Here is a 13,320-nt window from a genome sequence, read left to right on the forward strand (position 1 = left end):
TGCCCAAATTGATGGCAGGGAATACTTGGGGCAGAGGGATGCAGGGGCCCAGATCTCTCCGGTTAAGCAGGGTGTGGTCCCAAAGGCCAGTATGTTACCTGGCCAAATGGCAGAGATTGTGGGGGAGGGTGAAAGCAGATTCCTTGTGCCACTAGCTAAAATCCATGTGGTTTGGGAAGGTTTGGAAAGTGTTCTGACTGTGGGGGTAATAGAACACCTCCTAGTCGACCTGCTCCTGGGGAATGATTTTTTCCATGTAGCTCAGGTTAAAGTATTTGCCTGCAGCAGGAGGGAGTGTCCCTTCCATCAGTGCTTCTCTGGTGCAGACGTGGCCATGGAGACGTTAGAACAAGGGCTTTACAGCAAGTCTCTTCGCGCTCGTGGACGGCTCTGTCCTTGCTGGGTAGTGTCATCCAGCAGCCTGCCATGGTCATTGATGCATCCCTCAGTGCGAACAACTCATCCACCCTCCATCTATACAGACCAGCTCCGCACCCTGCTGGGCCAGGCCGTGAGCAGCCCTAGGTGTCCGTGAGAAGCCAAGGAAGATCACTTTTTCTCTAGTAATAAACGAGGCCTCAGGCCAGTGGTTCTTAAACTGTGGGTCGGGACCTCAAAGTGGGTCACAATCCCATTTGAAAGGGGTCGCCAGGGCTGGCGTTAGACTTGCTGGGGCCTGGGGCTGAAGTTGAAGCCGGACGGCATCGGGACTCTGATTATAGGCCTCTGGCCTGGGGCTGAAGCCCTTGGGCTTTGGTTCCCCCCGGCCTGGCTTTGGTCCCTCTCAGGCTTTGGTCCCCTCTCCTGGGGCTGGGCAGCAATGGCTGTTGTCAGAAGGGGGTCGTGGTGCAGTGAAGTTTGAGAACCCCGCGGGGCCCTGGGTATTGTCTCGAATGGTGTTGCTGGAGCTCCTGTTGCTCTGACCTCGGCTCCAGGCAGAGAGCTTAGAAACGAGAAGAAAAAGGCAAAGGAGGAAGTTCCTCCCCCCTGGAGCGAGGTTTGCTGCTGCCAGGACCCAGCCTCCCTCCCTGCCTGCACTGCTGTTTGACCCAGGCCTGGGTTAGGGAGGCGTCTGGCCTGGGCCGAGGTGTCCGTGACCCCATCGTTAATAGGCTCCCCCGCACGGCATGCTCCGTACCGCTTGGGCTGCTGGCTGGGCTGGCCTGCCCCACTGGCCTGGCCCTCCAGCAAAGGGGGTTAATGTCTCCGGGAAAGGCAGGCCGCCAGCAAGCCATGCTCCGCCGGCCTTGGAAGCGATGGGGCGGGGGCCGGTAGCTCAGGGGTCCGAGGCTGTTGGAACAGGGCGATTTGGTGCACTGAGGATGGGCATCGCCCCTGGACGTAGAGGGGAGCTACTGACGCAGGGGGCCCCGGAGAACGCTGGCTTCTCCAGCGCTGAAATACAAAGGGACTCCCCGCACTTCGCTGCTCTCCTCCTTGGGCTCTTCCCCCGTCCCTCTGCCCCCTCTCGGCACCTCGGCCCAGGCCCTGGGGTGCCCCTCTCTGAAGAGGCATGCCCGCATCTCACCCCAAGCCCCCAGCTCCTTGCATCCTTCCTGGCCATGGGCGGTGTGTCTCAGAGGGGCATTAAGGACAGGGGAGAGGGAGGCTGGGTTATGGGTGCGCTGGGGGGGGTGGAATTCCACCAGGGACGGATTTGGCCCAGGGCCTGCCTGTGGAGGGCAGAGCCGTGTCTGGGGTGGGGGCAGTCGGGTCTGGGGTGGGGGCAGTCGGGTCTAAGGCCACTGATCGGAATGCGGTTGTGTGCTGGCTGAGATCTGCTGAGTGTGAACGCTGCACATTGGGGGTTATCTAGGGGAACCCAAGGGGGCGGTAGGAAGGAGGGTCCAGTGGACAGGGCACTCGGAGATCCAGGTTCGAGTCTCGAGTCGCTCGCTCTGCAGGGAAGCCACCGGGCTGTTCAGTCAGCGCCCCTAGGGACGCCTGCCCTTGGACGTAGCCAGCGGTGGGTGCTCCTGCCCTGGCCCCCGGGCTGGGGCTAGGCCTCGGTGGGATCCCTGAGGTCAGTCCCCTGAGTTCTGCGGGCTCCAGCGCTGACAGCCTGGGAGCGCCAGGGCCGTCGATCCCACAGCCCATCCAGTCCGAGCTCCCGTGTTACCAGGCCCCAGACCCTCTCCCCCACCGCCCGGGCTGACGCAGAGCGGAGCCCGTAGGAAGAGACGTCCCATCTCCACCCAGTGACTCCGGGGCCCGAGAGTCCAACGCAGCCCCCAGGACAGCGGCCCGTGGGGGTTCCCCTCCCTGCCCCTGCGGCCTGGGGCTCTCGATAAGACGAGCCTGGTGGCTTCTCTCCTCTCTTTACTGGTGGGGGCAGAAATGGCACATGTGCAGGGGCCAGGCTGGGGTAACCGAGGGCCCATTTGCCCTCAGCGCACAGTGGTGTCTATAAGGTTTTGTTCGGGACTTTTCACATCCAGCCCCTTGCTCAGGGAGCCTCCCCCGCCCCCCCATCCAGGTGTCGCTGCCTCTGCCCTTTGTTCCTCTTCCTTCCCAATTCTCTGCCCAGTTTCTGAGTCTCTCTTGCTCCCTCCTTTGCCCTGGCCCCCAACCATTCACCAAAACAGTCAGCAATTCTGTAGAATGTCATCGCTGGCCTTCGATGGGGACGCCCCAGTGCGATCCATGCCTGGCTGCTGGTTTCACTCCTCTCCGAGTAATTGTTTCAGGCTCTCTGCAGACTCTGGCAGAGGTCACTGCAGCGGGCGTGCTTGGGGCATGTGTCTTCAGAGCCGAACAGCTGGAGTTGCTTGTTTGTGTTTTCACTGGGAGCTACAATTCTGCAGAGTCCGACTGGCCTCAGGACACGTCAGGCCGGATCCAGGCCGGGTGCGAGACTCCTCTCCGTTGGAGTGCGCCTGGCGGGATGCAGCTTGGACAGCCAAAGTGCTGCCCCGGGGAGTTCTGGGCCGCTGGGCGGGGATCTCGGCTCCCCCTTTCCAATGGCCTTGGTGCCACAGTGAGAAGTCTCGAGGCCGGGGGGCTTCCCACCCTGGCTGTGTCTGTGTGTGCTGAGCCCTAGGGCTTGAGGGTGCGGCCCTGTCCGCCTGGCCAAGCTCCTGGCAGGAGACGCTTGGTGCCGCTCAGGAATCCAGGACACGGGCTGACATGGGCTCCCCGGGTCCCATGGGCGACCCACAGCCCCTGCTGTCCAAGCCCTGGGCTCCCCTGCCACAGCTCCGCCAGTGCCCCGCGCTCCCGACCCGCAGCCCCCCTCTGCTATTCTAGCGTGTGCGTACCTCGCCTTTTGAGAGGCACAGCCATGCCGTGGGGACGAGGCTGAGACGCCCAAACTTGCCTCCTTTGAAATGTCAGCAGGACCCCGCTCTTCCCAGACGGTTCTGGGCGCTGGCCCAAGCCCTCGGCGTTACACCACCGGCTGTTTACTCGTGGATTTCCTTCTCTCCGAGAGCCATAATCCTGGCTTTACGAGGCACAGGCAAGGGGTGGCAGGGACGGGTGCAGCGCCCTGGCTGGTGTGCTAATCTCACCGGCTCCCGCACTCTGCCCTTGGAGGGGTGGTGGGGGGCCCCCCGGGCTGGCTCCAGGCATGGGCCAATCAAAGGCTGCTCGCTGCCTCCCTGCACTTCCCTGATGCTTCTGCGCTGGGTGGCCCCAGGTTGTGCCAAGCTGCTTCCTCCTCTCCCCCGGCCCCATTCGTTCCTTCCCCACCCAGCCCTGCGCTGCCCTTTCCCAGCAGGTGCCGTGGCTCCCAGGGCTGGGCCCTGCCTCCCACCTCCCTCAATTCCCCTGTGGATTGAATCCGATGGGGTAGCTGAGCGCTGTGGCCCAGTTGCCTGGGCTCTTCCCAGAGGTGGCTGCATGTGAGTGGTGGATGGTGGGGATAGCTCAGATTTCCCAGGGATTCAGGGCTCCCCTTTGCTCTGCCCGTGCTGGAAGCCAGGCTAGGTCCAGCGCAGCGTGTCCCCAGCGGGCTGATGGGGGCCCAGAGCAAGTGCTACCCGTGTGTGCGAGGGAGGGAGAGCAGCCTGCCTACGTGTAGCCTGGGCTAACGTCATGTCTGTTGCGGGGGCGTAACGCCTATCGTCCTCTTCGGTTACAGCCTCAGCCAGGAGGCACCGCTCAGACTTTTACTTGTTTGGTTTCTTTCCCTGAGGCCTGCGGGGAAGGAGCAGGGGGCTCGGAGAAGGGGACAAGGGGACGGGCGCTGCCCTGCATGCCCAGACACAGGCTCCAAATCCCCTTGCCTGGTGCAGGGAGCCAGGAGGAGGCCAGCAGTGAAGGGAACCCCCCCCCCCCCAAATGACGATGTACCCACTGAGCGGTGCCCGCTGGCCTGAGACCAGGGCGAGCAGGGGCCGCCCGCCTGGCTGTGAGCTCAGTGTTCCCTGCGGCTGGCACGTCTCCCCTTCCCCGACAGCACCAGCTGCAGCTAGGCCTGGGTCCCCGGCCTGGGGGCAGATGTGGGCGTCCTTGTCCTGTCCAGGGCGCTGGGATATCAGCTAGTCAGGGAGTGGGCATAGGTGGCCCCTGTGCCACTTGGGGGTGCTGAGCTGGCTGAGCAGATATCCACATAGGCGATCCAGCCCCAAGACCCCCAGGGAGCTGCCCCCCCGAATGTCCCAGCAGGGGGAAGGGGTGGGGGACGCTGTGGGAACGGCAGTGTTTTATTTCAACTTTATGCAGGGAGAAAATGTTATCGGGGGCAGGACTCCTGGGTGCTGTCCCCCAGTTCTAGCCCAGGCTCTGGGAGGGGAGTGGGGTCTAGTGGTCAGATTGCGGGGGCAGGGGCAGTTGAGAGCCAGGACACCTGGGTTCTGCCCCGAGGGAGTCTGGTTAGAGCAGGGGGGCTGGGACCAGGACTCCTGGGTTCTATTGCCATCTCTCTCTCTGTCCCAGTCAGTGCCCCCCGGTTGCTCTCAGGGCTGTCTGCACACACAGGGGTCTCTGATAGGAGTCCCCAGTACCCCTTACGCTGCTCATCCCCCCCGTCCCGTCCCCCCGCCACAGTTGGGGGTCAGCAGTGTGGTGCTGAGGCTGCTGCCGGGGCCCAGGCAGGGAAGATGGTGGCTCCCCTCCCCTCGTCAGCGCCCAGCCCAGCATGGCACCAGCGGGCCCAGGAGCTCGCGGAGCTCGGAGCCACCTGCGGGAAGGGGCATCCCCCGGTAATGCGGTGATTGCAGAATAGCGCTAAACGAGCCTCATGGCGTGGCACGAATCCCGGGGGCGGGGGGAGAGTCCGAGAGCAGGGAGTGGGGGTGGGGGAGATGGGGTGCAGGTGGGAGTGGGGGGTGAGAGGGATTGTGACGGGGGAGGGAGGGTGTGTGTGGGTGATGGGGGGTGGGGGAGAGACCAAGTGGGGGTGTGTGGGAGACAGGGCACAGGTGTGAGTGCGGGGGGAAGGATTGGGGGGTGGGGGAGAGACCAAGGGGGCGGGGTGTGTGGGAGACAGGGCACAGGTGTGAGTGGGGGGGTGAGGGATTGTCATGGGGAGTCTGTGTCTGACGCTGGCTCAGGGAGCAGGGGGTTCTCGGGTCCAGACGGACTCGCCGGCTCTGTCTCTGTTGGCTGCCATGGGGTCTTCGCCCCGGGGGTGGAGGGGTCACTGCCCCGTCTGGTGCCTGGGGCAGAGCTGAGGTAGTTAATGTCGATGTTTCTCTCCCCGATGTCCCAGTGTCAGCCAGGGCGTGACAGCCGTGGGGCAGGACTTCCGGGAAGGGGGCAGGTGCTGCCCCATCCCCGCCTGCCCGCTGATGTACTGCAGAGCCCTTTGGGGCGTGGGAGCTCCCGCAAGGGCTGGCAGGCAGCCGGGGCATGGCCCTGGCACGGATCCGTCCCTGCGGCAGGGCTGAGAGCCCTGGGTGGGGTCACAGCCGTGGGCAGGCTGGCCCTGCCGGGCGCCGATCCACAGCTGGTCTGGGAGCATTGACACAGCAAGCCAGGGCATGGCCCTGGCACGGCCAGTGCCCGCTGGAGCCCAGAGGGCTGCGCCAGGGTCAGGTGCCGCTGGGATTTATGCATCTGGATCAGCCCAGGGCTCCGGCGGACTCGGGCTCCTGGCCCAGCCCGTCGGGGCCCGGATCTGGTGCGTTCATTGCTCGCTTGGTGCCCCTGGGGTTGGAAGTGCAGCGCGGTGGCCAGGCCGGTGCCCGCCCGTCCGCAGCAGCCAGGCCCAGCGTGTGCCGTGCGGCCCCGGAGCAGGCTGGCCGGGGGCCCGTCACACCCCTGCACTCGGCCCGCAGCCCAGGGTGACGGTGTCTGTGTCCCCAGGCAAATCGCACCTGGCCATCGTGCAGAAGGTGAACAGCGAGGGCGAGGGCGACCCCTTCTACGAGGTGCTGGGGCTGGTGACGCTGGAGGACGTCATCGAGGAGATCATCAAGTCGGAGATCCTGGACGAGTCGGACATGTACAGTTAGGTGCCCTCTCCCCCCGCCGGTGTCCGCCCCCCCCCGCCCCGGGTGCAGTGCCACTGGCCTGGCCCCCTCCCCCACTGGTCCCCCCCTTGGGCGCAGAGATGCTGGCCTGGTGCCCCCAGCCGGCCACCCCCCCGGTGCAGCACTGCTGACCTGGCCCCGAGCAGCAGGCCCCGCTGGCAGGCAGAGCAGCCACCGGTGTCGTGCTGGGGGGTTGGAGAGGGGACGCATTGAGCACCCGGCTCTTACCTCGCAGCCCCCATTATCCCCGCCCCCTGGGGGGGCACGAGCGCCCCCAGGCCCTGGCTGAGGCAGCCGGCGCAGGTAGGGCAGGGGGGAGCCCGGGGCGCGTGCTCGGACTTGAGTGTTGGGGGCCCTGGGTGGGAGCTGGGACTTCTCCCACCTTGACACCTCCTTTCCCCCAGCTGACAACCGCACGCGGAAGCGTGTGGCCAACCAGAAGAACAAGAGGGATTTCTCCGCCTTCAAGGACTCCGACGGCGAGCTCAAGGTGAAGATCTCGCCCCAGCTGCTCCTGGCCGCACACCGCTTCCTTGCCACGGGTGAGCCTCTGGGCCGCGCCGGGACCAGCCAGCCAGCAGGGCTCACAGGCGGGCAGCGGGGGGGATGGGGGGTCAGGAAGGACAAGGGGCTGTCGGAGGGCGGGGAGGGTGGTCAGGTTGACGGGGCGATCCTGGCTGAACACTGTCCCGAGTGGGGGCAGAGGCCCAAGCCCTGGCTGGGAGAAGGGGGGCACCGGGGGAGCAGGGGTTGAGAGCAGGTGGCTGGGGAGATCCGGGCCTGGGCTGAGCAGGCTCCGGCGGATGCAGCGAGCTGCTGGTGCTCTGCATGTCTGGCAGCTCCAAGGGCTTTAAGCCCCCAGTTCCCGGTGCCCATCCAGTGCCAGGGGCGAGGAGCCTGGTCTCCCGGCATTGCCCTGAGACTGTCCGGGAGGTGGCGGCCCCAGGCCATGTCGCGGTGGAGCACAGTGAGGGCTAAGGGTGGGGTTGTGGGGGGAAGCACAGGGCACCCGCTGGCTCCTGATGACCGGGGATCCACCCACGGCCACTCCAGGGCGTGCTCGTTTGGGGCTGTTGGTGGGTGCGCCTGGCGTGGCTGGGCCGTGCCTTGCCTGTCACACACACCAGCCTGTAGGTTTCCCTTAGGGGGGTAAGGACGTGTCAGCCCCTCGCATACCCGTTGTGTTCATGACTTTGGCACACACGTGCCCTGTGCCCGCTAAGCAGGCGATGGAGATGTGCGCACGTACAAAAACACACGCCCAGCTGAGCAGGGCCAGGGGAAATGTCCTGCGGTGTGGGGGGGAGCCCCATGCCCGGGCGTGGTAGCTGGCCCAGGGCCTTTCCGTCCCGGGGCATCTGGGAATCAGAGCCAGCGGAACCCACTGGGCCTGTCCGGTACTTCTATGACACGGTACTGCTTCCACGCAGGCCCGCGGCTCCTTCCCCCCGCCCCGGCGCTCGTCCCATGCGGCATGGCTCACGCGTGCCAAGGCTGCCAGCGTTTCCCTCCCTCTTCCCCTGGCCAGGCGCTCCACACCAGAGGTGGCTGCGTGGAGCTAGCTTGGAATCGGATGCAAGGGGCTTGGCTCGGTCCCCTGGTTCTGTGGAAGCTCCTGGGGCAGGGGGTTTGTGCCAGGACCAGGGGCAAGAACATGACCCTCAGGGGGGCATCTGACCCATCCGCCCTCCCCCACAGAGGTGACGCTCTTCATGCCCACCCTCATCTCGGAGAAGATCCTTCTGCGGCTTCTCAGACACCCCGACGTCATCCATGAGCTCAAGTTCGACGAGGAGAACAAAAAATCGCCCCGGCATTTCCTGTACCACAGGAACAAGCCGGCCGACTACTTCATCCTCATCCTGCAGGTGTGCCCGGGCGGGCGGGGCCAGCCTGTCACCTGCCATGGGGGGGCCCAGCGTGTCACAGGGGGAGAGCCTGTCATCTGCTACGGGAGGGGGAGTGTGGGGGCAGAGAGCCCAGTGTGTGACCTGTTGCAGGGAAGGGGCATTGGGGGGAGCCCAGTGTGTCCGCCTGCCGCAGGGGGGGACGGCTGGGTGCAGCCCATGGGAGAGGAGGGGGGCTGGGCAGCTGTGGGGAGTGTGGGGGGCTGGGTGCAGCCTGCGGGCGAGCCTGGGGTCTGACAGTGTCTGTGCCCTGCAGGGGAAGGTGGAGGTGGAAGCCGGCAAGGAGAACATGAAGTTTGAGACGGGAGCCTTCTCCTATTACGGTGTGATGGCGCTGAACTTGCCCCCGCCGCTGGGTAAGTTGCCCCCACAACCTGTGGGGACAGAGCCACTCCCACACTCACGGGCAGCCCCGGCCAGGTCACTGGCAGGCACGGGCAGGACAGACTGGGCCAGGGCCTGGGCGCCGTCACCTGTCTCGGGGCCCGGAGCCCGGTTGGGAAGGATGGAAATCTGTGTCTCCAGGGAGCTGGAGTGACCCCCAGGACACCCCCCTCCCCAACCGGGCATGGCTAGGGGCTTGCAGGGGTGATACCAGCGCATGGCATCAGCTAGGGACAAGCAGACATGCCGGCTCCCCCCCTGCTCTGCCGGTGCCCCTCAACCCCAACCCGCAGCCCCTGCTAGCCCAGCCCTGGGCTCCCCCCAGCTCCGCCGGTGCCCCTCACTCCCGACCCACCGCCCCTGCTGTCCTAAGCCTGGGCTCCCCCCAGCTCCGCCGGTGCCCCTCAACCCCGACCCACAGCCCCCTGCTAGCCCAGCTCTGCTGACACTCCTCAGTCCTGACGTGCCGCCCTCCTCCTCTCCCTGCTAGCCCAGCCCAGGGCCTTTTCGGAGCGTGCTGGGCCACCACCGGGTCCCGCAGTACGGGGCAGGACATCGGCCCCTTGTGCGACTGGCTCCATCTAGTGGTTATATTTGGGTATCGCAGCCTATCGGAAATGGTTCAATGCATCCGATGAAGTAAGCCCACGAAAGCTTAAGCTCGAATAAATGTGTTCGTCTCTAAGGTGCCACAAGTCCCCCTGTTCTTTTTGCGGATATCCTGTAGTACGACAAACATCCATTAATAGTGACGTTCTGGGAGTCGTGCCCTGGGGGTGCTGCACTTGAAGGGCGTTAGCCCCCCCGCAGCTTTGATCAGCGATTTCTCCTCGCAGTGCCCGTTCCGCCCACGCCCGCCTGCTAGCACTGTGCCGGCAAACGCCCGCAGCTCCTTCTCAGCCGCCGCGGCCGGGTTATCCCCATGGAGATTTCCCCAGCTCTGTCCTCGTTTCGGACTCTGATCGCCGGCTGTGGGAGCTCTCAGCATCCGGAGCAGCAGCGTGAGCTTCCTCGTTTAAATATTTCTTTTAAAACCAGACGTCTTTCCCCTTCCATTCCAATAGACACTAGAGAGTTGTTCTCTTTCCCTGGGACGTTGCGCCTGGTTCTCCCGGCTCCAAACCTTGTCTGGTGTGCGATCCCGGCCACGCCGGTCGCTCCCGCTACATCCACTGCCTCGGGGGATCGCGCGTAGCCCACAAAAGCAACTTCTCTCTGGCACTAAAACCAAGAACCAGGGAGGTGAAGCTGTATCTCCTCCTGAAGGAGAGCCTCCGAGCTAGGCCAAGGCCCCTCCCAGGCACCGGGCGAGCAAATCTGCTGCCTCCCCACTACCGCAGCCCCACTCCTCCCGGGCCTCAGGCAAGACACCAGACTCCTCTTGTAAGTCCTCCTCCCAGGACATGAACCAGGCTTGCCAGGTAGAGAATCTCTCTCTAAAAAGCCACGGTTGTTGGTGTCTTCTGCCCTCCAGTCGGGTGCCCATGAGGTGGCTGGTTCCTAAGGTACCCATGGCACGGCCTGACTGAACCATGGCAAAGCCTCGGGCCCAGGGAGCTCATTGGTACCGTCAGCGGACCAAGGTGGCAAGAAGAGCTTGTTCCTCTGCTTCCTTGGTACCGAAGGAGCCTGCATGGGCTCCGACCGTGCTTCCCTCAGAGCACCCGAACCCCACAGCGCTGTCAGCACCTCTCCCCCCATCACCCCAGTGCAGAGCACAGACTTGGTGCCGGTCACATGCTTGGTACCGCAGGACGTTTCCCCGGGACCTGGCCGTATCTGAAATGCCCAATTCTCCGACGTGCGGTCGGTACTGAGAACGCTGAGATGGCCTGAAGTTTGCCCGTTACTGACGGTTTCACCGCAGAGCTCTCCAGGTGCGGCGCCGTTCCAGAGTGAGCTTCAGGGAGAGGAGCCTGGTGAAAACCTTGCTCAACTTCCCAAATATCAATTCAGGGTTCTCCCCTCAGCCCTCCCCAGAAGCCTCTGGTGATGCTAAGATTGCAACCAATGTCTGGCTGGTATGAGCACCCATGGGTGCCTCCCTGTCCTGTGTCTTATGCACCTCCTCCCTGGCCGTGCTGGCCTTGCGCAGCCTAGTGCCAAGAGTTCTCCAGGGCTTCGAGCACCACCCATCGCAGAGAAACAACCTGCATTACCTGCTCGCCCAGGGACCTGGGACACTAGACCTGGTGAAGAGGTCTCTCCTCCGGCTGACGTCTCCCCCCATCTCCGGGTGACGCTGTCATGCCCCTCGCCCATCCCTGGTGGATGATTTCAAGCTGTTCCAGGATTTGGTCAGGAGAGTTGCAGATTCCTTGCGAGGAGGTGGACGAGCCTCCTCAGGAGCCGCTTGCTACCCTCCACTCTCCCCCACTGGCCGCGTGCCCTACCTGTCAATGAGCCCCTTCTGGACCTGGGGACGAGTGCCCGGCACCCCCCAGCTACCCCTCCGCCTATGGGCAGGAGAGTGCCCAGCACCCCCCCCGGCTACCCCTCCGCGCGGGAGAGCACCCGGCACCCCCCCCCCCCAGCTACCCCTCCGCCTCCAGGTGGGAGAGCGCTCGGCACCCCCCCCCCCCCCGGCTACCCCTCCACCTCCAGGCGGGAGAGCGCCCAGCATGCCCCCACTTCTATTGCGTGCAGGAGAGCAGCTAAGACCTGTTACATCCCGGCAAAGGACTCTTGCGTTTTTCTTTTCTCATCCCTCGGCAGTCAGTGCAGTTAACGAATGCAGAAGGCAGCGCCACGCTCAGACCAGCTGCGTGAGAAAGGCCACAAGGGTCTAGACCTACAGGGGAGGGAATCTTATTCCCCGGCCTCCTTACAACTTAGAATCACCAGTTACCAGGCGCCGATGGCAAAATACAATCCCATGAACTGTGCCAACCTGAACTCTTGTGCTGACCGCTTGCCAGCAGAGCCGAGGGAGCAAGTCCAGGCGGTCATTGCAGAGGGCCAGCTCCACACCAGAGCGTCTCCGCAAGCCCCCCTCAACATCGCGGATACGGCCACCGGTCGATTGCTACACGGACGTTATGAGACGGGCCTTGTGGCTCCAGTGTGCCAGATCTCCGGAAGAGCTCCAGCAGACCTTCCTTTCCATGGGTCTCCGTTATTCGTAGCCAGCACGGCCGAATCGCTGCGAACGTGAAAGGTCTCTAGAGCTACCTGACGTTCCCTTTGCATTCATACACCACCCACGAGAGAGCCCAGCAAGTCCCAGGTGGCTCAGAGATCCCAACCTGCCCGATTCTTCACCCCCCAGCGGTCATAGGAACCGCACCAAAAGAGACCGGGCTCCATCCAGCAATTTGGACGGCCTGGTCGAGGGCCTGAATACCCATCCTGCCTTGCTCCCTTCGGCGACCACCTTTACCACCACAGGCAGGCTTGGGAGTCGATCCCTAGAGACAGGTGGGGTTTGGAGATCATCTCTCCAGGATACACCATCCACTTTCGCCGGCAAAGCCGCCTTCCCCGTTCCCCTTCAGGACCCCTCACCCGAGCGTGCTTCGCGGAGAAGCAGACGTGCTCCCACTTGGGAGCGCAAGAACCAGCTCCCTGCAGCGTGGAGTGAGGGGGTTTTATTCTAGGCACTTCCCTGTCTGCCCACGCAGTGCCAGTGCGATTCCCCCAGCGACCTGGAAACCTCTGTCCGCCAGTCTCCCACCCTGCTCCTGTTTGGCACCTCGGCCTGGTCCTTTCCTGCCTCACAAGGCCACCCTTGGGCCCGATGGGTACCCACTCTCTGCTCCACGTGTCCACGAAGACAGCATCCCTCAGCCATGGCGGCAGCCCCCCCTTCACAGTTTTTGTTAAGGACAAGGTCACACTGCACCGCCCCCCACCACACACAAACTTCTACCTAAAGTTTCTTCCGAGTTTGAAATGAACCAGCCATTCACCTGCCTGTCTCCTCCCCGCCCCAGCTAGATCACCGGGGGCACTGCTGCCCCCCTCACTGGCAGGAGAGCCCAGCCGGGATGAAGACCCCGGAGTTTTGTCTTGCTAGAGGTCTGCAGTCTGGAATCAGACCTCCCAAGGAGGTACCCGGCTGCATTCGTTCTCGCCGCGAATTGTGCATTATTCAAATCCCTGTGCACATACGTTCTGCATTCAGCTCGCTGGCCCCGACTCCAAACCCCTCCCGCAGCGAGGGAACCTCTTGGCAGTCCCTTAGAGCCGAGCGCCCGTGGGGACGCGACTGGAGGGAACAGGAATGGTTACTCGCCCTGTGCGGTAACTGCGGTTCTTGGCGATGTCTCTGCTACCCCTGCTTCGCAGCTGTCCGCGGTGGAGCTCGGCGGTAGGGAAGGACCTGGGGGCGGTCCGCACAGTGCTGTATAACAGGTAGGAGGCTGGCTAGCACCCGGCCCGGCTGGACACTGCTATGATCGATCTCCGATCGAAGGCACTGGGGGTGCTAGATTGGAGCACCCGCAGGGGGACATAGCTCACCACCCTCACTGCCCAGGGCGAGTAACCACTCCTTGTGCCTCTCCTCCGAGGATCTCAAAGCGCCTCACACCGGGGGGTCGGTGTCTTTATCCTCATTTTACAGCTGGGGAAACTGGGGCCCTGAGTGGGGAAGGGACTTGCACGGAGTCCGT

General features: G+C 64.0%; 1 protein-coding gene across 1 annotated transcript in view; it reads left to right on the plus strand.

Annotated features, from left to right (window-relative positions):
* The window catches only part of CNNM4 (cyclin and CBS domain divalent metal cation transport mediator 4), a 42,391-nt gene that overhangs the window by 19,579 nt on the left and 9,492 nt on the right, over positions 1-13,320 (plus strand). Inside the window, exons 2-5 of the mRNA XM_073325473.1 lie at positions 6,250-6,393; positions 6,821-6,958; positions 8,115-8,284; positions 8,580-8,679. Coding sequence (XP_073181574.1) covers positions 6,250-6,393; positions 6,821-6,958; positions 8,115-8,284; positions 8,580-8,679 — 552 coding nt within the window. The remainder of the gene's footprint in view (positions 1-6,249; positions 6,394-6,820; positions 6,959-8,114; positions 8,285-8,579; positions 8,680-13,320) is intronic.

Source organism: Lepidochelys kempii, chromosome 26, assembly GCF_965140285.1.
Source record: "Lepidochelys kempii isolate rLepKem1 chromosome 26, rLepKem1.hap1, whole genome shotgun sequence".
NCBI classification, from domain to species: Eukaryota; Metazoa; Chordata; order Testudines; family Cheloniidae; genus Lepidochelys; species Lepidochelys kempii.